At 35.9% G+C, this 26,614-nt stretch overlaps 2 protein-coding genes across 2 annotated transcripts; one reads left to right on the forward strand and one right to left on the reverse strand.

The window, feature by feature from the left end:
- The first annotated feature begins 3,147 nt into the window (after window positions 1–3,147).
- Window positions 3,148–10,204, forward strand: LOC138335119 (insulin-like growth factor-binding protein-related protein 1). The gene is made up of 4 exons (XM_069284047.1): window positions 3,148–3,745; window positions 6,544–6,693; window positions 7,154–7,330; window positions 9,260–10,204. The coding sequence occupies exons 1-4, from the start codon at window positions 3,334–3,336 to the stop codon at window positions 9,289–9,291; spliced, it is 771 nt and encodes a 256-aa protein (XP_069140148.1). The 5' UTR covers window positions 3,148–3,333; the 3' UTR covers window positions 9,292–10,204.
- A 705-nt stretch (window positions 10,205–10,909) lies between these two features.
- On the reverse strand, window positions 10,910–25,893 carry LOC138335118 (hephaestin-like protein). Its single transcript, XM_069284046.1, has 13 exons — window positions 25,650–25,893; window positions 23,576–23,823; window positions 22,633–22,845; window positions 21,829–22,156; window positions 21,403–21,509; window positions 20,711–20,873; window positions 20,282–20,562; window positions 19,717–19,928; window positions 17,550–17,700; window positions 16,576–16,788; window positions 15,873–16,095; window positions 13,380–14,347; window positions 10,910–11,504 (listed from the first exon to the last, which is right to left on the reverse strand). Exons 1-13 carry the CDS (start codon window positions 25,817–25,819, stop codon window positions 11,467–11,469), a joined length of 3,315 nt encoding a protein of 1,104 aa, XP_069140147.1. The 5' UTR covers window positions 25,820–25,893; the 3' UTR covers window positions 10,910–11,466.
- Window positions 25,894–26,614: the final 721 nt, after the last annotated feature.

Here is a 26,614-nt window from a genome sequence, read left to right on the forward strand (position 1 = left end):
ACATACGATATATACCCATGCATAAATACGAAAGTTAAACCATAGATTTTCCATAGAAGCATCTTCTATTATTTCATAGAAATATTCATGGAAATGGAATCTTCTGTATTTGCTTTTTTTGATTATGATTGTTTTGTAGTATTTTGTTATTTTTGTCGGCCGGTACGACTGTAGATCATGTTACTTGTTTTTGATTCTGTATTTTATAAAATTCTATTTAGTTGTTTCTGTAGTGTAAGCCATATGATTACACAGTCTGTTTTGATATGCCTATCTCTATTAAAAAGTCAATAGTACTGACTTTTTTTATTCTTGTTCTTTTCACAGCCAATATACAGCAGTAAATAAATATATTATCAGTAACTAATGATGTCAAGGACGTACTTGTCTTCGTGTATTTCAAATATTTAGACTACAATTTCAATGTTGCATCACAACTGATCAGGACATCATTTATGAGTTACCTCCCTTCGCCCATTCTAAAAGGTTATACTTGGATTACCTCCCCTAGTTTGAGATCCACTATAGCAACTTCTGATATCCACGTATTGCCGGAAATTTCCTCGAATGCTGCGATTTATCGTAGAGGTCAAATTTATAAAACTAATGTTATTGATTTTTCACGAAAATTGTGACCAACCCGTTTAAACCGCATTTAGGGCAACCTTTCAGGTTTTGACAAGAGAAACCGGTATATTAGTGGAAAGGGAAAAAAAGATTCTCTGGTGGTCCCAGCTGAGTTGGAACGATGAGATCCCTGCTGAAACATCTTTTCTATCATCTGTTACACAAATATCTGAATTATTTTGAAAACAAACAATAAAAGATAAACGTTAGTGAAAAGTTATAAACTCTTTAGTCATAGTTTTGAAATAAGTATTCCTGTGTGTAACGGGGAAATATTTGTTCAGTATAGAGGCAAGTTGGTTTTACAGTAATATGTATCTGACATGATTGTAAGATCCTTTCATAAAACAAGAAAAACGAAAATTCACATGGAAACTATACTAGTCCGACAAAATGCAGCCCGATAATGTATATATATGCACAGGGATCTGAGAATCGGTAAAAACTCTATTCTACATTGTACTATACACATAGAATGTGATTTTTACCTATTTTTGTATCTAGACCTCTGAAACCCCTAAAAATGGTCTATGGGTCCATAGTTATATGAACTCTACATGCAAAAATTGTTGGTTTTTAATTTTCCTCTCATTATCTATGTCTATGATAGCATCGAAAAAATGTAAACAACTACCGTCGGCCACTCTCTCGCTTCGAGCTCCCCCCAATGCCGCCTCATGACACAGCGCCCCCTAAGTCAGAGGTACGCACCTCCTGCGCACCCCGATTCCGTTAACCTTATCCACGGTGTATGTACATGTGTCCATATAAATTATTATCGTTATTACGACATACTAAGTCGTTATTACGACATAACTAAGTCGTTATTACGACATACTAAGTCGTCACAACGACATAATATTTTTTTCAATGTGACCCTTACAGGCTTCCGTAGAAAACATTTGACCAATCACAGGCTAGCAAAGATTTCCTTTGAAGACAACAGAGAGAGCGACGCCTAACATCAAAGCCACAGTCAACCGCAGTGTACCGTTATACGGCTATTTTGATGAACACCAAATGACTAAATTACCTGTTCTATTCTGTTGCCTCCAGTTTTACTATGAGATAGTCCAGGGGTGTAGAGATCGTAAGTGATCGGAACCCCTGGAATATCGAGGATGGACAGATACTAGCTCATATTGAATGTCTCATAGTCTCATAGTAGGACTCTGTAATGTACTTGATTGTACAGAAGTGTGCGATATCATTGTATTAATTCTAAGTAATTATAACTGATCGCAATATAGATATTCAAGTCATGACCAATGCAACATCCGGTGAAATGTCCGGCTATCTTCGGAAATGAAACACATACTTACCGAAGATTGTCGGAAATTCGTTAAAGCCATGGTATGAACGATTACCCAGTTACACGGGAAATGAGACTTCATTCCTGTCAGCACTTATGGTGCTATCAAGATACTAGAGATCAGACACATTCATGGAATATATGATTTTATTATAGCTTACATACTAACCACACAATTCATGGACATGGAATGTGTGCTTTATTGGCCGAATGTCTAAGATCCAACCATAAGCCGTAAACAACAATATCAATAAGTTTGTCACATTTCAATTCATTTTATTTAGTTGTCCATATAATTACGTATTCCGAAGCATGACTTAATTCCACAGTATCCATGGTATCGCTGATTGGCTGAAAAAAAATACTCCGTAACTACATATGAATTGTGGGTTAAAGACATACTGAAATGAAATTAATTAAAATACACATCGACACACCCTGTACCCTTACATTCAGCTAGGCAAACCGAAATTTCTTAAAGTAGACTTGGAGTACCGGTAAGAACGATTCCGTAACTGATAAGCATTAATCAAACTGAAATAATTTTATGTTGATTTTTTTCAACGATAACTCCTTGTACAAACGACATAATGCCCCCCAAAAGATAGAATTAAAGAATCAACGAAATCTTGAAATAAAATGCGAAAATACCCCACAGCTAACTGACGTGACTTCGGATATACATTTGTATTACAAAGCACAAATCAGAGATACAGAGTGTACATACACGTTATGAGTAATTTCCAGATATAATAAAACTTTTCTTTTTTTAAGTACCCTATCACTTATACGAACTTGGCATGTGAAGTTCACAACATCTTGTACCGCGCTACAAGTGCATACCAATACACTATTTTCGTTTCCGACAGGAATAAAGAAACTGCTATATGGCACCCCTACACATAGGAAATGAGTAAGCCCTGGGATATAGTCTGGTATACACAAACATACGTCCTCCCAGACATAAGTCAGCTGAGGAGCCCCCCATATTAGGCTCCCAAGGGGAATCTCTAAAAATCTTCTTAAAAAGAACAAAAAGTGGTTATCATTTTTATCTGGTATTAGTTGCTGACTTCTGATAGTTTTCTTGAGATATCAATATATAGTTTCAGAAGAATTTATCGGTTAAACATGTGCAATAAAAATCGCATATTCATGCTGCTCCCATGGGAACCTCTTATGCCAAAAGCTCTACACCACATTTTCTGTAAACACATCATGCACTAGGCCCCCTCCTTGGGAAACGGTATAGAATTACACAGTACTGGTACATTCTGACTTCGGCCCGGATAATCTAGAGCGCTGACCAGGTCAAAGTCAGCACTCATAGGAAACTACGGATCTTCTTTGTTCCGTTAATCTCCTATCGTACAGTCGAAACCTTTCGGATCATCATGGAGGTTTGGATGAGATATTTTGGAGTGTTGTGTCTCCTTTGTGTGGCTGTGTTGGCCGATGAAGATTGTGGAGAGTGTAACAGAAGTGAATGCCCTCCACTGGACACCTCAAAATGTCAGGCCAGCTTTAGACGGGATCGCTGCGACTGTTGTCTGGTTTGCCTCCAAGCCGAGAGGCAGCCATGCGACTTGCCGAATCGTCCACAAAGGTACGGAGAATGTGGGGACTACCTCACGTGCGAACCTGTCGATGATGACGTAGGTCAGTGTACCTGTGTCAACCAAGAGGTCATTTGTGGATCCGACGGAGTTACCTACGATAATCTGTGTCAGCTTCATCAACAAAATTCCAACAGGGACGAAATAGTGATCGTGAAAACTTTTGGAAAATGCAAAAGCGAATCAGGGGGTAAATATATTATTTATTATATATTTATATGAGTTTTGAACCTTTTTATGTATATATATTTTATTTTCAACTTTACGATTTTTTCGTAACAGAAATTATATATTGGTTAATCATGAATGGCTCAAAATCGTATCTTTTCTGAATTTGTTGTTATTGTTTCATTTTCTAAAGCAGAAATATAAATGAACTAAATCTGGGTAATACGGGAAGCAGACGTGTTTATTTCGCTAAAGCAAACGGCAATTCAAACTTTACATATTTTTTCATATATTACTCCCATGGGATACAGTGATTTTATACTGTAAATGTTTTATAGATGTAGTCGGTACAGCTGTAAAATATGGCACGACATAATTCAAATTTTACTATACGTACATATATACAAAGTACCAACGTTTTGATTTATTGGTGTGGAATTGTCGCACGGGTTAGTAACCATTCATCCTGTCAATTAAAGCTGATTACGTAATCATTGACTTATCGGCCGTCTATTAGGGAGATTTGTGGTAGGTTTAGAGTATCTATCTAATCTATACCTACTGAGATAGGGGGTATTAAACCGCGATATCTTGTTGACGGCCACTTGATGTTCGGGGGTGGTAGAAGGGGCCACTAGGCGGGAGACCCAACCACAGGGGTAAGGGGATATTTGAATAAACAGGCACCCTAAACCGCCACAGCCGCTTATACCATAGTCTTTATATGTCTAACCACATGTTCAGTCAAAATACACATGTAGTTAAAACACCGTAACTGCATTTATAGTTATCTTTAGGAGTGTCTGCTTGTATTATAAGATAACACATGTTATTATGTATATATTGCAGTCCAGATTTTTATCCGCGTGTATAACATGAGGTGATATTTAAATTCTGTAAAATAAAATAATAACAGTGAGTAGACTCGCTGTCACCAGTTCTTTTAGACAAATTTTCAAACCAGGGGAGATAATCTATTTTTTAAAATTCAACTGAGAAAATTCTTAACTTAGCGGCCATGATCAGTTCATTGGACATAGATTTAGTTACCCAAGTTCATTTATGGACATACTGGCCTTTTGAGATAATTGAGGAAAGCCAGAGTACACAGAGAAACAAATTCTCCGGCCTAAGGCCAGGCCTGTGAATTTTATAGACACCAAAGTGCAGAACCATTAGAAGAATGTTGAAACAAAGTTCAAACACCCAACATTAATGTTAGCATTTCACCACTACGATCCTGTTGAATCAAGGTTTTTACATAATTGCCTAATTGCTGAATTATGATTATTATCTTTAACGGAGCAGACGTCAAGATTAAAATTCTAATTCCGTTGTAGTGATATTATTAGAAAGAGAACCAGTCTAAGCACAGGCGTTTGGCTCTAAGGACATTTTTCTCTTTATATATATACATAAATGTTATATATGTAATACTGTGTCACTTGAAACAGTAATACATATATATAGATAGAAAAATGTCAATAGAGCCAAACGCCTGTGGTCCAAGTACAATGAAGCATATCAACACATCAACATGTGGTTTGCTCAACATACTCAGTATAGTAAACAAAGCTGCCTTATGACTCATAATTAATATAACATACGGCCATCGTGTGCAGCTCCTTGTCATCAATTATATATAGTTTACTATATAAATAAACAAGTAACTCAATTCTCAAACTTGAATGTTCCTACTGTAGTCATGTGAAAATAAGCAATCTGTACATACAGAAGTTGTATTTCATGATCCCGAAAGTATATTACACGTACACACTAATGTCTTAATCGAGAATAATGAGGATGGACATGAACCTATACCCAAAATCCTCTGTAAATCTCAAACCGGATGTATGTGTAATGTATTGCTGACGTGTACCGGAAGTGCAAATGTCTTCTGCTGACAATTTCAACCGTTTGTTGTGATTGATATACTACAGATGTTTTGGGTGAGAAATAGAGGATGCCGACAATATCTGACACACATATCCGTGTTGGTCTGCTCGCCCTGTGTCTATTCAATACTTATACAGTTCTGGGTCAGGACACGAGCTAGTTTGTTTATGAAAGCTTTAAACCTATGGCTAAAGAAACAAAGTGATGCTAAGAACACAAACAAATTCATGTTCTGAGTAAATTCTATTTGTCAAATTGACGATATAGAAATTTGAACAAAACTAAAACTGATCTTTTTCTTTGAAGTATTAAAATTAAAAAAACTCACCCCGTTACTCATTGAATACACATTTGCTATCATAAGAACGTTCCCCGGGAAACAGTCCCTGTATGCTTTGGTACATATCAAATTGTTACAGGTCAAAAGTGTACTTTAAAAGCTAAAAGTGTTTCAATTGCAACATCTCGGAGAAATTTCCGACAATATGCGTAAAAGGGCGTTCGGAAATTCTATATTACCAAAGATTGCTGGAATTTTTTTCAAGAGATGTTGCTATTGAAACATTTTAATTGGCTTATGAAAGTTATGGCCATGACGTACTAAACAAAAGCATGGTCGTTCAGATTGGTCGATACAAGGTGGCATTTAATTTCTAAGATAAATAGTTTATAGATAAAAAAATGGAAAAGACAGAGATTCTGTAAAGAGAATGACATAATGATACTATATTTAGTATTGTTGCCAACACTAGCAAGAGCAGAAGAAGCTAAACATCTACTAAAAGCAAGTCTCCACTGCAAATGAATTGATACCCCCCCCCCCCTCTTTATGTTGATGTTCTATTAATTAAACCTGTCTGGATACCACGTGTTTAATTACTTTAGATTCATGTGGTAAACATGTTTGTTGTTTGTGTATTTCAGTCTCCAAGCCCATGATCACCAGCGGACCCCCAGATATTGTGAACGGAACCGGAAGTAATATAGCCATGATTTGCGAAGCCACCGGAAACCCCATCCCATACATCTTATGGCTGTTCACAAGGGCTGATGGCACCACCGTCAATATGCCGGGTAAATACTTCACAATGTCAACCGATAACTTAAGACGTATGAAAATTGTCAAAGAAATCAAATATTCACTACTGTAAATCGTGGATATTTCGCGTGGAAACATTGCCATTATTTAGCGAGCAGTTCTTTAAAATATTGATGCTTGTATTGTCATTGTCTCCTTCTAGATGGATATTTATATCCATGTTATTGTTTACTCCGCCTCTATCTGAAAACTGATGGCAAGACAACTTTCGGGGAACACACATCCACATAATCAAACATTCCTTTTTATATACGCTCTTTTTACAGTGACCCATGATGTTCACTAAACGAAATACTTTTAATTGTCTACCCAAACGGCAAATTTTACCATTATGCTTGTATATGACACTCGATCTTAAAGGCAGTACATGTCAATTAACGCGATAGGAACTCCATAATGGCGCCCATATTTTTTACTTCCGGTTTGACTTTGTAGGCGATGACAAAGACGTTTCCATGAACCTTCGTGGGGGCCCAGAGATCAATCAGGTGACAGGTTGGCTTCAGGTCATGAACATCGCCAAAAAGCACGAGGGAGACTACACGTGCATCGCCAAGAACACCGAGGGTGATGTCAATGCCACTGGAAGGCTGAAGGTCATCGAGACCATTGGTAAGGTCACTGTGTAAACGACCACAATATAGTCCCTGTCACATCCGATTTCAACAAGCAATACTATACCTAGTAACCATTTCGAAGAAACTTAATGTGTTCTATTCATCCTTTTTTTTTGCATTTGTAAACCGATTTCAATATTTTGTTTGCTAGATAGAGAATGTATGAAATGAACTAAGGATTAGTTCAGTCGTTTGTAGAGCCTTTAGTGTTTGTATAACATCTTTAAGAAGGCGTAAAATTATGATACATTTGAAGAGAGCGTATGATTGTGAATTGGATAACCCTGAGTTATAATAATAATTCTTAAAAAGGGCGCGTATTGTTCTGGTATATCTTTAAAAGCGTCTATGATTGTAATATTGCTTCTGGGTGTGTGTGATTGCATACATGTACTTCTTTAAAATGGTACACTACCTGTAGTCCTTTTGGGTTTTATTTTGGGAACTCTGGAATTGATTCTGTCATACCATTTAACATTTGATCACATCTTGCGCCACCTGCTGGATTTCCGCAGTTGCCCCCCTTCCATTTACGTAATAAGCAACCAATGAAAAAAACTCGTATCATTATTTTTGTATGGTTGAATAATGGCAGCACCCTTTGAAATACACATGTTGTTTGCGACAGATTCAAAATACCAAAGATAGACATGTTTGTGAGTCATTTGTTTGTCAGTTTGGTCACCGGCTTTGTGTTTCATGCTTCAGTGTCCAATTTTGTCAGGAGATCGCAGTTTATTTTTACATAGTTTGTTTAACAGAGAAACAGAAACCACGCACGTATTTACTTTCTCAATCTGTTTGAAGAGCAACGTATCCATGTACTTCATTCTGCTGGTCCAAAACATTTAATAATTTACTACATTGTAAATATGACTACGCTAGGACCAAATGTAGGTCACTGCTGTCACATTGGTTCGGTTTTGTTGACATATAAAAACTCAGTTTTCATTGATCGCCTGAACCTAGCCGCATCCACAGGTTTACGACGCGCAAAAAAAAAAAAAAAATAAAAATACTGAAAGATTGTTTACTTAGCCCTGTTTCCCATTTCCAGGAAATGGGGTAATTAAGTTTGAAATGCTCTGAACACCATAAAAAATCATCCGATCTGAATATTTTTTAGCTTAACATTGAAGACAATTCCTTACTTGTCACTATGGTATATGATATGATGGGATTATGGGCGAATTTTATTTCATATCGAAAGTTGAATTACGAGGATTCGTGTAAAAATCGATAGTCGGAAAAGTACACGCTACATCCCCAGGTCACGATTCCCTAATTAGCACAGACCGAATAAAATCGCCATCCATTCAACGAATGCATCACTGAAGTGCAGATCCTCAATATAAACTCACTTACTTATAAAAATTGCACATAAGTATCCCTTAGCGATCCCCACGCTCCATTTTTTGTCATACAGAACAGATGATCACCGATCTCGGCCATTTTTTGTCTGTCGTCTCCGATATAGGCCTAAATAAAATTCGCCCATAATCCCATAATATCATATACCATAGTGACAAGTAAGGAATTGTCTTCAATACAAGCTAAAAATATTCAGATAGGATGATTTTTATGGTGTTCAGAGCATTTTAAAGTTAATTACCTTGTTTTCTGGTCAGTATTTTTAGTATTTTGTTTTCTGGTCAGTATTTTTAGTATTTTTTTTTCGCGCGTCGTAAACCTGTGCTGCATCCAATCAGAATTTAAAGGCGGGAACTTCAATTTTGACACGACATCCTTCAAGGGTGTCTGGTGTCGGACTGAGAACCCTTGGCTAGCGAAGTTGATTGGTGACCACTGTCCAGTATGTGGTGTTATTTAAAATACCCGTATATGGTTCATAATTTAAGAATATATTGATGTATTTAACGATATAAATCCACGTGGTGACCATGATATTATTTATATCTTTCAGATATTGCCGAGGAAACCGGCGAGGAGGCATAAGGTGCTCTACTCGGAACCTCTCTGGGCTCAGTTGCGTCATATCCAGACTAGGACAGGTTCTGGAGAAGTTGAGGATGCAAGCCACGCCCCAATCAGTCTTTCTCTCTAGCGATAGATCAATCTTCAGTAGAATTCATCGAGCAATTTTGTTATAGTTTGGGTTTTTTTATTCTGTCTTTGGGTATAAAAGAGATGATATATATTTTCATGGAAACGACAACCAGTAAGGTTGTTTAGGGGATTAGAAGTCAATAAATGTCCTTTTGTAGGTCATTAAGTGCTTCTTTTTCACGGAGAAATCCTTAGAATTTCACATAGTCATATACATGAAATCTTATATTCAGGGAAGGCAGGAATATATTCTCCGGAGGTGACAGAATCTTCAAGAGTTATTGTTCCTTAGGGACCGCATTGAACTCTGGGAGATATTGGAGAGGTGAAGGACACATATACGCGACTGATTCCAGCGGGTTGTAATGTTTCAATAGCGCAATGAGACATTACGTTTCAAGCAATGTTTAGGCCTATATCATTTCTAATCTTCGTAAAAGTTTTGCATTCTAAATTTTATGTTCATTATAAACACTTTAACACAGAGCGTTTGGGAAGTAAAGAACAGTTATATATCGCATGGCTTCAGCTAAATCATTGATGTACTTATAAGGATGAGTCTGTCATACGGATTCAGATATTGTCATAATCAATAAATCTATCTTGTTATATGTTTGTGATGCGAAGTTTAGATATATCTGAATGTTTCTATGTTTTGTATTCTAGTCTATACTTATTTTACAGTATTAATTGTGCTGATAACGTTTTATCTGACAACAATGCGTCACGTCAGTCTTCCATTGTGTTCATTGTATATGCGATGTTAGAAACTCTTTAATAAAAAAAGGGTATTTGATAGAAATGTTTGCCATATTGTGTTTGACGGTTGACAAAAAACGGTGTTTCACTTCAAATTGATCATGTCGTTATGAAAAAACAATAATTTATCAAAATATGCCATGTCATAATATATACATGTAATGTGAAACAACAAATATTATAAACAAAACTACAACTGTCTCCAGGAGACCAAATTTATAATGCCCACCCTCGCAAACCCTTCCCCTGCAAATCTAAAAAAAAAACAATATGCTGGTAGATCATTTTCAAACAAAGGACATAACTCTAAAAAGAGGAGGGAGTGGATGTGGGTATACTATTTATATTTTCACTGTATAAGGACTATCAACCCCAAGTATTGATGATATCCCGCGAGTAGAGGTAACCGTTTATCGTTTAACAAAGGGACATAACTCTGAAAAAGGCGGAGATGATGTACATGTATCTTGTTCTGCTATAGATTAGGCACGTATTAAGGATTTAATGTCACAAAGTTTCGTTGAAATATCTCCAGTAGTTTATGAGTAGTCGGACGGTCGTTGTGTCTAGAGACAGACAGACAGACAACATAAATCTAGTCAGTACCCGTGCCGGGGTGGGGTGGGGTTAGATCATTAAGATTTACCTGGATACTGAGTTTGCAGGTATATAATAATATACAATGTCAATACAATTGTTCATTTCGACACTAAAACATTTTGTGTTTAAAAAAGCATAAGCAAGAAAATAGATATATATTTCAATTTATTTCAAAATCGAATAAATATCACATTATGTACAATGAACAAAAACAGTATTCGAGGATTTCTAAAAGTATGAACGGATTTACATTTGGATTGACCTCTCGTCAAGAGAATATGGATTAAAATATCAAAATTAAACAATATAAATAAATATTACGATCAACTAAGTTTTTGTATCGTTATCTATGTATGCGATAAGAACCGTTTCGTATCCATTTTGCAATAACGGCGAAACAGTACCAAACACTATGCTCGATGGGAGTTTTTTTTTCGATCAAAGAGCACATCAAAGAAGCGCTTAAGTGTCCCAAAGCTTTTGAACATATCATTATAGTTTAGTTCCATCATAAAAACATCCAGAGTACGTCCATGATCGCCAGATAAATCGGCAAACTTGCAATTAATCGTCCAAGTCAGAATTAAAATTGTATTTCTAATATTAAAATATCACGGAAACTGCTGTAAAAGCGGATTTCATCACTATGGCAACAACAGTCTGTAAAACCTGGATACCTTCACTATGGCAACATCAGTCAGTAAATCACCTCCTGCCTAGCCAGTTATAATAACCAGTATTTCCTGTGGAAACAAACATTACAATTTCAGATGGATGTATGAAAAAAGTAACTACAAGATATAATTCTCCTCCCCATTTTAAAGAGATGGGAAAGAACAAAATCTACAAAGATTTTACTAAAATGTCACTAAACAAAGTTAGAACATTTCACACAATGTATTTCTATTAAGACTTGATTTTCATTTCTATATGTAAAACATAAGTTGTCTTAAAAAATAACAATATTATCTGATCCCAAAATTCCATAAACCTCTTTACATTATTGATATATTCATATAAAAATTCTGGCGTAAGGTAAGGTACAGACTTCATTTCTATATGTAAAGTATAAGTTGTCTTAAAAATAATAATATTATCTGATCCCAAAATTCCATAAACATCTTTACATTATTGATATATTTATATAAAAATTCTGGTGTAAGGCAAGGTACAAGATTAAGTCGTAACTTATGTTAACGATTAAGAGTATACATTATTTTGTTACTAAAAACCCGTTTGTCGTATGGCAGGGTGCAAGATTCGTTTGTGTCTTTTGTTAATCATTTCAGTTACAGTATACATTATTTTCTTGTAAAAAAAAAAAAAACCCTGATGCGTAGGTGCAAGACTCGACTGTAACCTATTGCCAACCATTTACACTATACCTTAATTTGCTATAAAAACTTTCTGGGGTTAGGCAAGGTGCAGTTACGATATATTGTATGTACACGGTAATTATACAAGAGATGGTGGTGTAATTATTTAATCATGTCTATTGTTAAGATATTTAACGAAGGTCTACCACGTGCACTGGCGGTTTGATTACTGTAGGAACACAAGCAGAGCTAGTAATAAACAGAAAGTTTCGTATTCAATTTTGAGAGCCTCACAAGGGTTATTGATTTACTTATGTAGTTGTCGATAACGTAAATTATCTATATGAAGAAGCCGAAGCCATGTATTTTTTGTCATATAATGCCCGGCATCGACTAATCATCGTGTAGGCTAATTAGACCATATTTAATTTGATTTTTGACGTAACCGGAAGCGATCGGCCGTATGTACATTGTTAGGTTAGTTCAGACGAGAACATCCCCAAGAACATTCACGCAACTAACTATGTTTATAAGCGGTAACAAAGTCAAGGTTGTTGTTATCAATTCCTTTTAATCGTATGATTTTCTCTTTTGTGATAACATTTACATTGACAGTTAAAGGCCCACTACCTTTCCGAAACGGCTTTTAATTTTTAAAATGGGAATGTAAAACAAGATCGATAATTTTGTAGAGTCTTAAAAATTATTAACTTACCGTTAATACTACATTTATCATTACCTTCTGAACGATTTGATTAAAATAAAATAAAATGTTTATTTTCATAACGCGGGTCGTATTGTTTCCCGCCGTCGTCCTAAATACCGCGCGGTAGTTGACTATTACTGCACCAGACGGCAAAACAGCGAATGGACACTCCACTGTTTTCATATATTACGCAGGAAATATTGCATATGTTTGGTGTCGTAACCTTATATTAGGTCATCGGTATGCATTTTCTGATGTTATTAATGTTCTTTAAGAAACCTTTATATTTTGCTCCGAAAAGGTTATGCGCCTTTAATATCGGTCGGTTTTAACGAACACTAGGCAGTACAGTTTAGAAAACGACTTCCGATTAATAAAATCCGGATCCTTATGATCGATATTGGGTTCACTTCTCCAAACCGAACCCTCTCTAAACAGGCCGAAATTCTATGCACCGACCATTATCGGTTTAGGGAAGTTCCACTGTATATACAAATGTACATGTGTGTACAATATTTTGTTACAAGGCCAATTCTGACGTACGGCAAGATGCAAGACTCAGTCGTAACTTATTGTTAATTATTTACATGACTTACCAGTATGAGTTCGTTCCGTGATGTTGTACGTAACCTCCATACCACGTGTAACATGGTCGCCAAGGTGACAATGGAGGATCCATACCCCCGGGTTGTCCGTATTCATTTCCACAGTCTCATACGTTCCGGGAAACACCTCCACTACGTCTCCCCTGTGTCGGACATTGTCCCGATGTATGAAAGTCTGACCATGGAAATGTACAGTGTGAATGTCAAACGAGGACCCTAGTCCGAGTATATACCATGCAACTTTCTCATCTGTCTCCATCTGTAAACCATGCAGGTTCCCATAAATCTTACCATTAACCATGTTCATTTGGTTGCTAAGTCTAAATTGCGGGTCACTAACGTCAGTCTCGTTTGAACCGTATTTTTGTATATTTTCTGAGAGCAACCAACTCTCGTTTTCGTCCATGACGTTGAATAAGAGGCTAAACTCGCGGTCGACGTCGCGTCGTTTGCCGTTTGTGGCTAGCTTACCGCGTCGACAAATGACGATCGAGCCGACTAATCCTGTGTTCATGTCTTTGATAGTATCGACCCCTGAGTAATATATCCATGGTACACAGTTAGATTCCCTATAATCCTTTGCTGGACCCGCCCTCCGCGGAACGAGCCACTTGTAGGTATAAGTCTTTCCAGGATGCACCTGGTCGCCATTTTCGGGATTAACACGGTTGGCCGCGTCATCGTCTGGTTCTCCGTGTAAAATTCCCTCGTCGCTCTGGTCGTATAAGACACCGTGAGCATGGATAGAATATGGACGACTGGCCATATTACGGAATGTTACGAGGATTGTGTCATAAACTTCCGCTCTGATTACTGGTCCCAGAATTCCCAAGTGTTCCTCTTCCGGTGTCCTTGTTTTAATGGTCGAGAATTTGGAATCTTTGTATTCTCTGTACACTACCTTTTCAAGGGAACTGCCTAAAAAGCCATCATCTGTTTTCACAAAAATGTGGCCATTTCTGAAAAAAAAAACCCGAAAAATAACGAAATATATAGATATTTCCAAAATAATCGCAGTGCCGATTGAACAATTTCATTGGCAAAACAGCCTATAAATGAATCAATCGGTTCAGTGGCAATATCCCATCTTTAAGATAACGTACGCATTTCATTGTGAGCTATTGTCTCGTTTTAACTAAATCCACGTGTAACAGAGACATCAGAAGATGGACGTAAGATAAGGGAGTGTAACCAGTGGTGTCGTAAGAGTAAGCGGCGTTTGCACTGTGGCTTCACTCGCCCTTCAAATCTATATGTTCCAATCTAGTGAGGAGCGGTTCCCAACAAGGGAACAATATTGTTTGTTTATCATCAGTCATTTAAGGACTGCTTTGTATAGTAGGTGGATTACCAGGAGAAAAAAAACTATAAACTACAGCCTCACATGAGATTAGATCTCATGACCCAGAGGTGGAGGGCTATAGTGGTAAGCCACCACAGTACCTGGCTCCGATTTCTCGAAACAAACTTAAGTCAAAAACAAACTTAAACAAACTAAAGTCAAAAACGAACTTAGGTCAGGAATTTTAATATATTAATATTGAACCTTAAATAAGTTGTTCTGTATGCTTAGAAATGGTTTTCAGATGTTTATTGAATATTTTATTACAATGGTTGGTTATCTAAAACGACAGGAAAACGTGGGGAATACCTACATCAAAAATGATAAAAATAGACCGTCATATTCTATTTTTGGAACACAAAACGAAAGCTGACCGAAAGCGAGGTTATAATGAACAACAAACTTGCTGACATGACGAGGAATATTTTATTTTCTTATTTACGATGGTTGATAAATGAAGTTTAAACCATATTTGTTATAAAACAATTTGTATTTAGCGAAAGAATGATAAGTCAAAAGTCAAACAAGACTTTTCATTCGATAGGACACCGCGAAGTGAGGTTCCTGACTTATTGCACATATGTACATCACGCAAGTATAAAGTGGGGAGTTGCTCCCGTCTCTTGCATTTCAGCGATCCATTTATATTTATCTACTTTCCAAATCGCGCACGTAACTGACTCTTGACGTACACTGTTTTCTATCAGAATTCGTTTGTGTTTGCTTCACCCACGTTTTTGACCCACCATTTTGTTTACATTTGTGCAGTGCATTGTGGGAGGTCACTAAAGTTTAACACTACTATATGTACTATCGTTAAAAAATTCGACCGGGCCGGTTCAAAATACAGAAAGATGGAATTTCCATTATAATTATTTTATTTGACACATTTGCACAATAACTGATATATATTACTTAGTAAGGTATCTGACACGTCTTAAATATGTATTTTACTCAAATTTACATGGTTTATTTAGGTTCATGTCCCTTTAAAGTTACATAGGGAGAAAAACTTAAAGTTTTGATTTAAACCTGCACTTTTGTTTCGAAAACTCGGGGCCTGGAGCCAGAATACTTACAAGGCCACCCACGAACATGTTAGGAGCATATGATATAGGCCTAGGACGAAAAGACATACTTACGTATTTGGATCACTTAGATTATGTCCGGAAATAAGGTCCATGTTTCCTGGGGCATAATCCCACGTGGTCTGTACAGCAGCGATGTAGTATTGTCTGGTCACGCCTCTCTTGTAGACGTCATAATAGTAGTCCTTTTCATTGCCATTGCAAGATCTCACGTGGTACTGGACCAGCATGCCCGTCCGGAAGTGGAAGTTGGTTCTACAGACGATCTGCCAATCTCCTATTTAAACAAATAAGTCGTGTGACGGTGTAAGTTGTTAGTTATGTGAAGAAGATACTGTGATTGCGTAAAGATGTAATATAGCATAAAGACAGAATCATTTATAAACCATTTTTTTATCTCTTTTTACATACACCTTCAACAAACGAAAAACAACCTCACCTTATATGTTTTCATATGTTAAACTAAATAATGATAACAACTCTCCTCAAATCGGAGATGTTAAAAACGCATCTATTACTTAAAAACATGAAATTCTGATATGGAGACAGCGCTGATTTATTTTATGACAACTTGATTTGGGTTCTTCTGAAGAGAAATCTTCATGTACAAAAGAGATACTAGTCCATTGTCGGAAAAACTCCCGGAAGCAAAAGAGCTAGATTGGGAGCAGTATACTTCAGAAGACAAATCGAGTTTGATAATGGTTAACCGGATAAATAATCTCTAAACCACATTAGCCTCTAACCAAAACCTTACCGGCGTTATCCGGGATCATTTCGCCCGTAAAACTTGATCCAGGTATAACAACCTTTGAAGCCCTGTTAGACCCGTCAATCTTCATCGTGTTTCCATGGAAATAGGACCCATGCATGCTTACGAAGTCACCAAGAGAGGCAACGTGCCATGTGACGTCATCACGGATACACATATCTAATCCTTCCAAATTACCATACATGCGACCATTGATTGCTAGAATGAAAAAAATGAAAGTTTAGTTTATTCTAGAGTTTCAGCTTTTACAGCGCCGGCGTCTACAACATCTAACACGGCGATCGTAAATAAAAAACAGAACCATAATGGTTTCTAGCAACGTAAATTTATTGCCTTAGCAACATTTCTATGTTGTTAAACTTTGAACTTAATACCACCATTGAAGTTATTCGGAGATGAACACGGTCTTTGATATGAAAAGTTCATGTTTGTTTTGTTTCAAGATTTTAGGTTTACGTAAATATCAAATATATTCGTTTATATTGTCTAACTTCAGGAAGTTTCTTTTATCATATGAAATTATGTAATTTTTCATTTTTCATTCGTAAAAAATTTGTACATGTAGTTTAATTCACGACACGGTATTAAGTGATAAAGTTACCAATAAGTGTTTGTCAATGTTTATTCAAGATAACAACAGACGACTGTCGATTTGTTTCAAAGCATTACAAATCAATGGTTCTTTAGCTTTCTTCCAAAGAGGAGAATATTTTACGCAACATTGCTCATAATGTAGACTGACATTTGTGATGAGCCACATTTTCTGCGTATACAAGGAATAGATATAGAAGCAATCCGAGTGTTTATACATTTTTTATGTTCATGAAATATCACATGAAATATAATTTCAGTACAGGCGTGGTCGCCCATGACTTTATATTTACATTACAATACATTCTATTGGACGCACCCGTAAACACTTACAATGCATTCTATTGGACGCACCCGTAAACACTTACAATGCATTCTATTGGACGCGATGAAAGCCGGATCTGCTTTGTTTACAGTGGCCGGATCCCCGGTATGTACCCGGATGTTGTCGTCGAGGTACCACGACTTATTCTCGTCAATCGTCAGGTAGAAGATAGCAAACTCTTTATCCACATGTTTCTACATAATTAGCAAAAAGAAACTAATTATCATAACCGAGATCACCATCAGTAACATTTTGTCAAATATCAGACAAATAGTGTTGCGGATGTTACTAAATAAACTCCGAGTCATCAACCTTCAAACAGTATTTTAAAAAACATTTTATAATGCATATATCGCACAAAGCAGGACATACATATGGCAAGCCAACATGACATTTATTCAAAGAGCAATGTCGATCATAAATTTCAATGCATATATATATAAGCTATCTTGATTGCGAAATAAGATATCTCATATAGTACATGAAATATCTCATATATTATATAAGATAGCTTATATAATATATGAGATATCGTATATATATTTTTCATTAATCCTATATAAGATATTTTATATAATTGAAATCTCGTTCATATATAAGATATCTTATATAGGAACGAGATTTCAACAAAGGCCCAGAAATGAAGTCTCCCTACCCGGAAGTCATAGAGAGCTGTACATGTGCAGTTATTATAGACTGTTCCCGCCTCAGTTACCTCCCTTGCGTACGCTTCACTGAGTGAGCGGAGCGCAGCCTGGCGGAGAGTAGAGAACTAAGGGAAGGGAACCAGTCTAAGTATATTACTACTCATTCAGCCAGACTCTTGTTGGCTTCGCATGCTACGCCAGTATCAAGCGTTTGGTTGAGCGAGACAAAAGTATGCATGTATAGATAGGTCACCATTATAACCAATATATCTATTGTCGCCCTGTCCGAACTGACAACGAGAGTAATGGGAATTAGCTGCTTCTGCGTTTTCAATACATCGTTGAATGCAACCAAATAGTGCTTTTTTTCTCTCTTTCAGTGCCATCTCTGTCATTGCGAACGATTCTAAGATGTGCTCCGAAGTGCTCCGAATGATGCGCGAGGGAGACATTCGTTTCTGGTTTTAAATGCTACGAAATCTCATTCTATGTAAGAATTCTTATACAGCAACGATGTTTCAATTATAAAAGATATATATTATTTATTATTTGAGATATCTTATAAACGATATAAGATATCTTATATAAAAAAAAAAATAAGATATCTTATATGATATATGAGATATCTTATATACTATATGAGATATCTTATGTTACATAAGATATCTTATATACTATATAATATATCTTTATATATTATATAAGATATAGGATAAATCATGTATATATAAGATATCTTATATAATTATATAAGATATTTTTATATAAATCGATTAAATATGGGATATACCTTGCTCCTTCAATAAATGTTAAATTAGCTTGCCATAAATACATGATGTAGAAACATTTTTGTATACATGTAAGAGAAATTGGAAACTCCATCATTTTTATGATCGGCAGATGTACCTCTATACTCCTAGTCAGGTAATACAGGAGGATAACTTTGATGTGTTATGAAAGTTCGGTAATTTTCAGATGGTTCGGGTACGAGTTTAGGAAGAAAAAAAATCTAACTATGGTCAGTATGACAGCTACCCCACATGGGATTAGATCTCGCTTATATCAATAAAAGAAAAAGCACCTCCGGATTTGAATTTTGGTAAAACCTGATAAAATTGCTTATTTCATTCTTATAAAGTCTTATTAAAACAAATTGTTCAAAATACTGATTATAACAGACCATGAAAACATATTTAAATTTTATATTGATGCCAAAAGATCATGTTTTAACCAATACACTTTTAGTAAGCCAAGGGGAAATGCCTATAACCGGAGGCCTTTGCCGCCAGCTAAGACAATGAAGCAGTTTCCAATCCTCTATGTATATATGTTTCTGGTATTATACAATATTATAAAACATTTACTATTAATTGCCCCAGTTTAAGAATACTATTTTGCTAAAGATTAAGGATGGAACAAAGATAAGTCGCATCCGGAACACTGATCTCAGAGAAATTTTCGACAATCTTCGGAGATGATTTCCGAAGATTCCCGGAAATCCCCGAGATGTTGCGATCGGACCGAAGCATCTGTTTGCCTCATCTTCCTTTCTATATAGCATACCTGTTTGCCATTTCTGTCCAGACTCCATCTTTTACACACCAACAAAGGGCCCATCAGTCCTGAGTGGACATCCCTGATAGGGTCCACGGCGGACTGATACACGTATGTATTGCACACAGGATCTCCGTATGTCGGAGCCACGGTCCTTGGTACATTGAATGTGTACGTCACAGTTTCACCCGGACTGGCATATTTACCAGACATTGCCGACGCTATCAAAAGAAAATAAATATCGAAATTCTAATAGCCGTCAACATGTATAAAAAACACCCACTTCAAAACTCTTCATGAGTCTCTGTTTATTACATGTATATACAGTGCATATTTGTTATATCACCATTTTAACAGTTTTTCAAAGCAATTTCAATGTGCTTGATTTGTTGAAATTTAATAATGAAAATAAGTAAACAAGTTCTGATTTGTTTTTTAACTGTAGTTCCGATTTATTTAACCTAAATACATTAATGTATGCCTTTGTAATGCAGTTCAGATTACAACGTTAATCTATGTTTATCACACTTAATATAATATTAATCCGAATTCCCTACAAAGTCTAAACGCTTACAAGATGGACTCCCTCTATAAATAGCGCCTTCCTCATCTTTATCATACTGTACACCGTGTGGTAAAAAGGAGTAGTTTCGGGACGCAAGGTTCCGGAAAGTAACTTGGACTCTCTCTCCAACGGCAACTCGTAACATAGGTCCAAGAACTCCGAGGTGTTCCGTATCGGAAGTGGGACTCTTCTTCGTTTGGAATTTACAATCGGTATACTCTACATATCGGACCTTTTTATATATCCCTCCAATAAAGTTGGGCCCTTTCTTGAAGTACAGTTTCGATGAACTGGTAACAGATAAATAGAAATCAGTGATCAATCGATAAACCGCACGACTGGGGTTATTTGGTTTGCATGTAAAAATGACCTTTTTCCAAAAATGGAAAAAAAAAAATCGATTTAAAAAAAACGCCGGTAGGTGACGCTTCTACTCACCTGCCATCGGCTGTCAGGTTTGTGCCATAAATAGTATCTGTTCCGGTAGGCCCATAATCCCAATCGCTTTCTTCTGCAGCCAAAAAGAACTTCCGGTCAATTTGTGTACGCCAGTACTTACGATAACTATTTTCTGTCACCGTGAAAAATGCCTGCATGCCACCTTTAAAACAACACAGAATAATATTTCACAAAATGACAGTTTATATTGAAACTAACTACTCATTACTAGTATCACAATTAAATATTTTTGTTAATTAGACACATTTGTCGAGGTCCATAAATTGTACATATTTGTACATGTACATTGTACACGCCCTCGGTTATTATTTTAGATTCTATAAAGGCGATTTAACAGAATATAGATCGAATCAACGGTTCTTAATTTCCATAAGACATGTATAGATATATAATTCATTTGATAAATGTCTGAAGAATAATCCGATGTACATGCATAAATATGTTAATTACAAGAAGAATGATGGCTATAAGACATCACCCTGAATATCTCAACGGTTGGGTAATGAAATCAGGGAAGGTAAAATGATATGTTCTATATCGAACCCCATGTGACCATTCACAATAGAGGATAAAGAAAAAACAGAGCATATCTAAAGTTACAACTTATAAATTCAAAGTAAATGTCAAAGGTCACAACACGAGTTTCTATGACTACCAATTGTCAGCCTCACCTTCGTATTCATTTGATGTCCTGGACTGGAGCAGCCATCTTCCAGGGGAGGTAACTCGCATATTAGCAGATACAAAGGTTGCAGGAAAAGTGCTTATGGTATCCAGTCTATACAATAAAGTTAAACATTAAATTTTAACAGAAATGTAAAAATATAAACCAAATTAATGAATATGAAGCCTATTACTTTATTATTGTTTTATTCATTAATGTAATTATAAAGAAATGAAAAACAAGAGAATGCCGACTTTTCCGCAAGGCATTTCTAACTTCACAGTCGTAGCTCGGGTATATAAACATTTAGTCAGTCTGAAGAAAACTGTGAAAGCAACAAAAAGGCCTTAATTGAGGAAACGTCTGCAGTTTTATTTCTTACAACTTACCTTCATCCATAACTTTTCACAAATATTTGTCCATTTATTTTTACCTTTTTTGTCGATAAGTGAAGGTCTGGCCATTGATAGTGACTCCACGCATACCGGTATTCATGCCCATGAAATGCCAAGCGATTATATCACCATCTCTGGCTTTTAATCCAGGTAAATTCCCAAACATGAAACCATTGATGGCTGGCATCAGGTTGCTTTGTGTAAAACTGGCGTCTTTGTTTTGGATAAGTTCAACACACCTCGACGCATTTCCACAGATGTTCAGATTTTCTTGTATTTTCCAACTATCATTTTCATCCACGTTTTCCGTATAAATTACAAATTCGTCATGTACATCGCTTCTGGTTCCATTGCGGTATAGCACTCCTGAAACAAAGATATAGAACTCAGTATTAGCACAGGGACTTGGGAATCAGGCACAATTAGCAACAGTATATATTAGTAGTATCAGATGGTTCTGGGGCTAACATCACACCGGGTCAACGTACAGTTGATAATATTCACGTGGATTTTGATTTCGCTAAATTCGCAAATTCATCCAAATTTATCAAATTCAATACCTCGCGATATTTATCAAAATCATAGCTTTACCTATTACATCCTGTCGTATGAATAATGCTTTCAAAATCTACAAAAATAAACCCTTGATACTTTTCGATTGTTCCACATTGGAGTATCCAATATAATTTTTGAAATGTTAAAGAATGTTGGGTGCTCTAAAATGGTTATTTGTCTTATCTCCGGTAGACCTTGGAATGGCCATACTCGATATTCCGTGGGTTACTATCATTGTAGTTACCCAGGGAGTATCGAGGATGCAGAATGGCTGCATTTGAATCTACCTCGTTTACACGTGAGAAGACAGCCCACCAAGCCCGTGTTTATGTCCTTTACGGGGCTCACGTGCGAGTGGTAAGCCCAAGACACACAGTTCTCGTCAGATCTCAAGGGTCCGAAATTACTCGTAACGTTCCAAATGTACACGTGACTTCCTCCAGGGGGCACACCATCGTCCTTTTTAAATGTTGAATTTGTTCCGTCAACATATAAAGCTCCTAGAAATTAAGAAAATACATAGATTATAAACTGTTTAGTATTTGGCAACAGATTTATGGATAGCAACTTGAGTTGACTGGAATCGGAAAAGATTATCTATAATAGCATCACTTTTATTCATTCTACATAACATATCGGAATTAGACAGTTTCTACAACATCTAAATATATTTAGTCTCCACAGCACAAGATACAATGACACAGATGAACCAGCGTTTTCGGTCAGAATTCTACCAATTAAGAAGTCAAAGATTTGTCTTGAGATCAACGAATAATAGGCCATTGTTCGTATAAGGTCGCAGCTATTCCTGGCATGGAGTGACCATGAGCAGTTAGGTTAGCTACATCCTCGATCCTCTAGGGGTTACTATAACTGACTTTATGTCCATGGTCTTTAAGAAACCCCATTACCATATCTGTCAAACAATTGTGCATCCTCGATTTTCCAGGATTTACTGTCACTGTCTTTAAAGTGAAAGTAACCCCTGGAGTATCGAGGTTGACATTTGGGCTGATGATACTAAAGTTTTCATAATTGACATTAACTAACTACATAAGTTATGTAAAATTAAAGCAGCTATACATTTTTGTACTATTAGATTTGTACCTGACGAGTTTTCTGATTTTTCCCGATGAAGTGGACTTTGAAAAGAACTGCAGGACAAAATGTGTAAAATCCCACCTTGACGGACCCTAATAAGTTGCCGTAAAATTACATAAAAAAGTTTACCTTCCGCAGTCTTGTCGTAGAGAACGCCGTGAGGGTGTATACTATAATTACGACCTGAAGCCATGTTTTTGAAGTGGATTTCCAATGTATCACCAATTTCTGCTCGGAGGATTGGACCGAGATAGCCCAGATAAGAAGGGGAGATAACCTCGTCCTCATATCGTTCGTCGGTGAACTGTTTGTAAACAACCTTCCGATAAATTGGTCCGATCCTATCATCACTATTGTTCAATTTTGTAACGGCGACACTGTCAATAAAATCATTCAGCAAATCAGAGTTATTTCCCTTGGTTTCAATCTATCAGTCAGTACTACTCACTTCTGAGGTAAATAATAATCGTTTCAATTACATAAATGCATGACACAGACACACGAATGAGCTATGTGGGTTATTGTAGGTCAAAATGCTTCCGCTGTAACTAATTGACAAGTCCCTGTGATTATGATACATCAAAATAAGCAGAAACTGCATAAAGTTTTCATTCCCCTGTGATTTCTACTATGTCTGAAAATAATTGCAGATACAAATGTATGTTAAGATTTTAGACTTGCGACACATAAAAGTGCATTCTCAAAGCAATGTTGAATGAGTTGTTGACTTGTTATAAGAATCGTACATGTACATTTTAGTTGAGACTTAACGTCAAGAACATAAAGCTTAGTTTAACAAAACTTCTTAATTAAAATGAAATATTTACTTAGAGCGGGTTTTTGTTTGTTGTTTTTGCACCCTATGTCAGGTTTTGGAGGTAGATGAAAGCCGGAGTACTAAGAGAAAACAAGTTCCTCATTCTCATGTAGGATTCAAACTCAGAATCCATATGTGGAGGGCTAGTGGTAATATACCGGGACATCCCAACCACTCGGTCACCGCGCCCAATTTTCGTATTTCCGATGTAATTTGAAACTCCTTGACAAATACTCGTAAATAAAGGGGACGTTTCAAAATAATTTCTTCTCACTGCACTTTGTTTTCCTTTCTGTTATTCTTGAATCATTAGCATTTTCAGCCAAAACTAATTCTATATTTAGTGTATATTTGTGTAATTAGTAAAACTTATTTATGTGTCATGATTGAGTATGTGCATTAAGAGTCGTCTGAATATCTGTCATTACATGAAGGAGATATTAATCATTTCATATTAAAAATGTTTAATTTCTTTCCTAGTTTATACTTTAACGCAATAACATAACTTACACAACTCGGTAACTATATATTATAATAAATGAAATATGTTACAGAAGAAATCGAAAACAAATACACGAGAACATATCTATAAACAACATATAATGTTTATGATTGAGACTTAACATTGTGTTCTAATCGAAGAAATACACTCACATTCAAAATGACTTTGATGAAGGTCGCTTAATTTAATTCATACTCATAACTCATAACTTATAATTCATAACCCAATTCTACGTCTAGGGGCGGCGATCGTGGTAAATGACAAGAAATTGAAAGATAGTTATTCAAAGAGACATAACAGTATTCATATTCAAGGCAATGAAATTATTATTGTTTCGAAAATGTATTCATCATTGTAATGTTGTTTACATTTTCGTTCAAAATGTAAACCATATCACGATATTACGGTAATGAATATATTTTCAAACGTTAGGTACGCTCATTTATTTTGATTTTTAAATGTTTACATTTTAAACAAAAAATTAACTTTAAGCATGGGCAATTTCATGAATTTTCGTAAGTTAAGGAAGATTCGTTAACTTAAAAAGTCTCTATAAAAAAGCATTAATTTAAGGAAAACATATTAAGTTAAGGATTAACTTTTGAAATGCTTTTTTTTTCTGATAATAATTTAATATGAGGAATATTATTGTCAAGTTCTGTATGATAATATGATGTAAAACGTTCAACCAAGTGAAGATATTTCTCATAACTATACAAATACATAGCAATAGCAAAATGTACAAGGTAATACGCTATATCATTATACACAAGTTGAGTTATCGAAGTTGTACAACAATACAATGAGTTATCGAAGTTGTACAACAATACAATAAATTATATCTTAATTACACACAATTTGATTTAGCAGATGTCTAAATATACCTGAGATCGTCAGTTACGAGATTTAATCCGTCTGGTGCATAATTCCACTCTATCTCCACGGCAGCTAGGTAAAACCGTCTGACATGTTCCTCGTCAGAGTACCCATAAAAACTATGAACCAAAACCATATATTCAAACAAAATAAACAACATGAACATTTTGTTAACCATGATCACAAAATAAAAATTCAAAAATTTTAGAAGACAAAATGCAGCCGTTCCTAATGCTATCACAACGATTATTGAGAAGAAATGCTAATATATATCTGTTATATAGGTATTTTTCTGGACAAACCAATAAATGGGAGCGGTTTTTTATTGACGTACCGGGTCGCCATAAAAAAGCCGGATATTATCTTTCCGGGACCGGGTCGAGTTTAAGGTAGATTTATTTTTTTTCGGTGGAGTATGTCTCTTTTGGGTACCTATATATAAAATAGGGTTTGAATTGACTGAGGGTGAATATAAAACAGGATTTCTACTCTCGATACTTGTCTGGGACGTGACTAGCGATAAAAATCGTCACATCTTCCTGGTTAAATCTACGTGTTTCTGTGCAAGTATTGTTTATACAGGTATACTGTTAAGTATCTATCTAACCACACTATGACGAAATTACTAAATGATAAATATGAACAGAGACAAGGACAAAAAGGTTAATTCACGAACATTTTATCATAGCACACACATATATTGTAACATACATACACCGTCACTCATAATTCACGAACATTTTATCATAGCACACACATATATTGTAACATACATACACCGTCACTCATAATTCACGTTCATCTTATCATTGCACAATGCACACACATAATCGCTCATAATTAATGTCATATAATTTATTCAGTAAAAGTATGCATTGTTTATCAATGAATTTGAAAATTGCTATGTAAAGCCCTCTGATTAAATTTTTTAAACCCTAACAATTCAATTTCTACTTTACATCACAGGGACACG

This window comes from Argopecten irradians, chromosome 11, assembly GCF_041381155.1.
Source record: "Argopecten irradians isolate NY chromosome 11, Ai_NY, whole genome shotgun sequence".
Taxonomy (NCBI): Eukaryota; Metazoa; Mollusca; class Bivalvia; order Pectinida; family Pectinidae; genus Argopecten; species Argopecten irradians.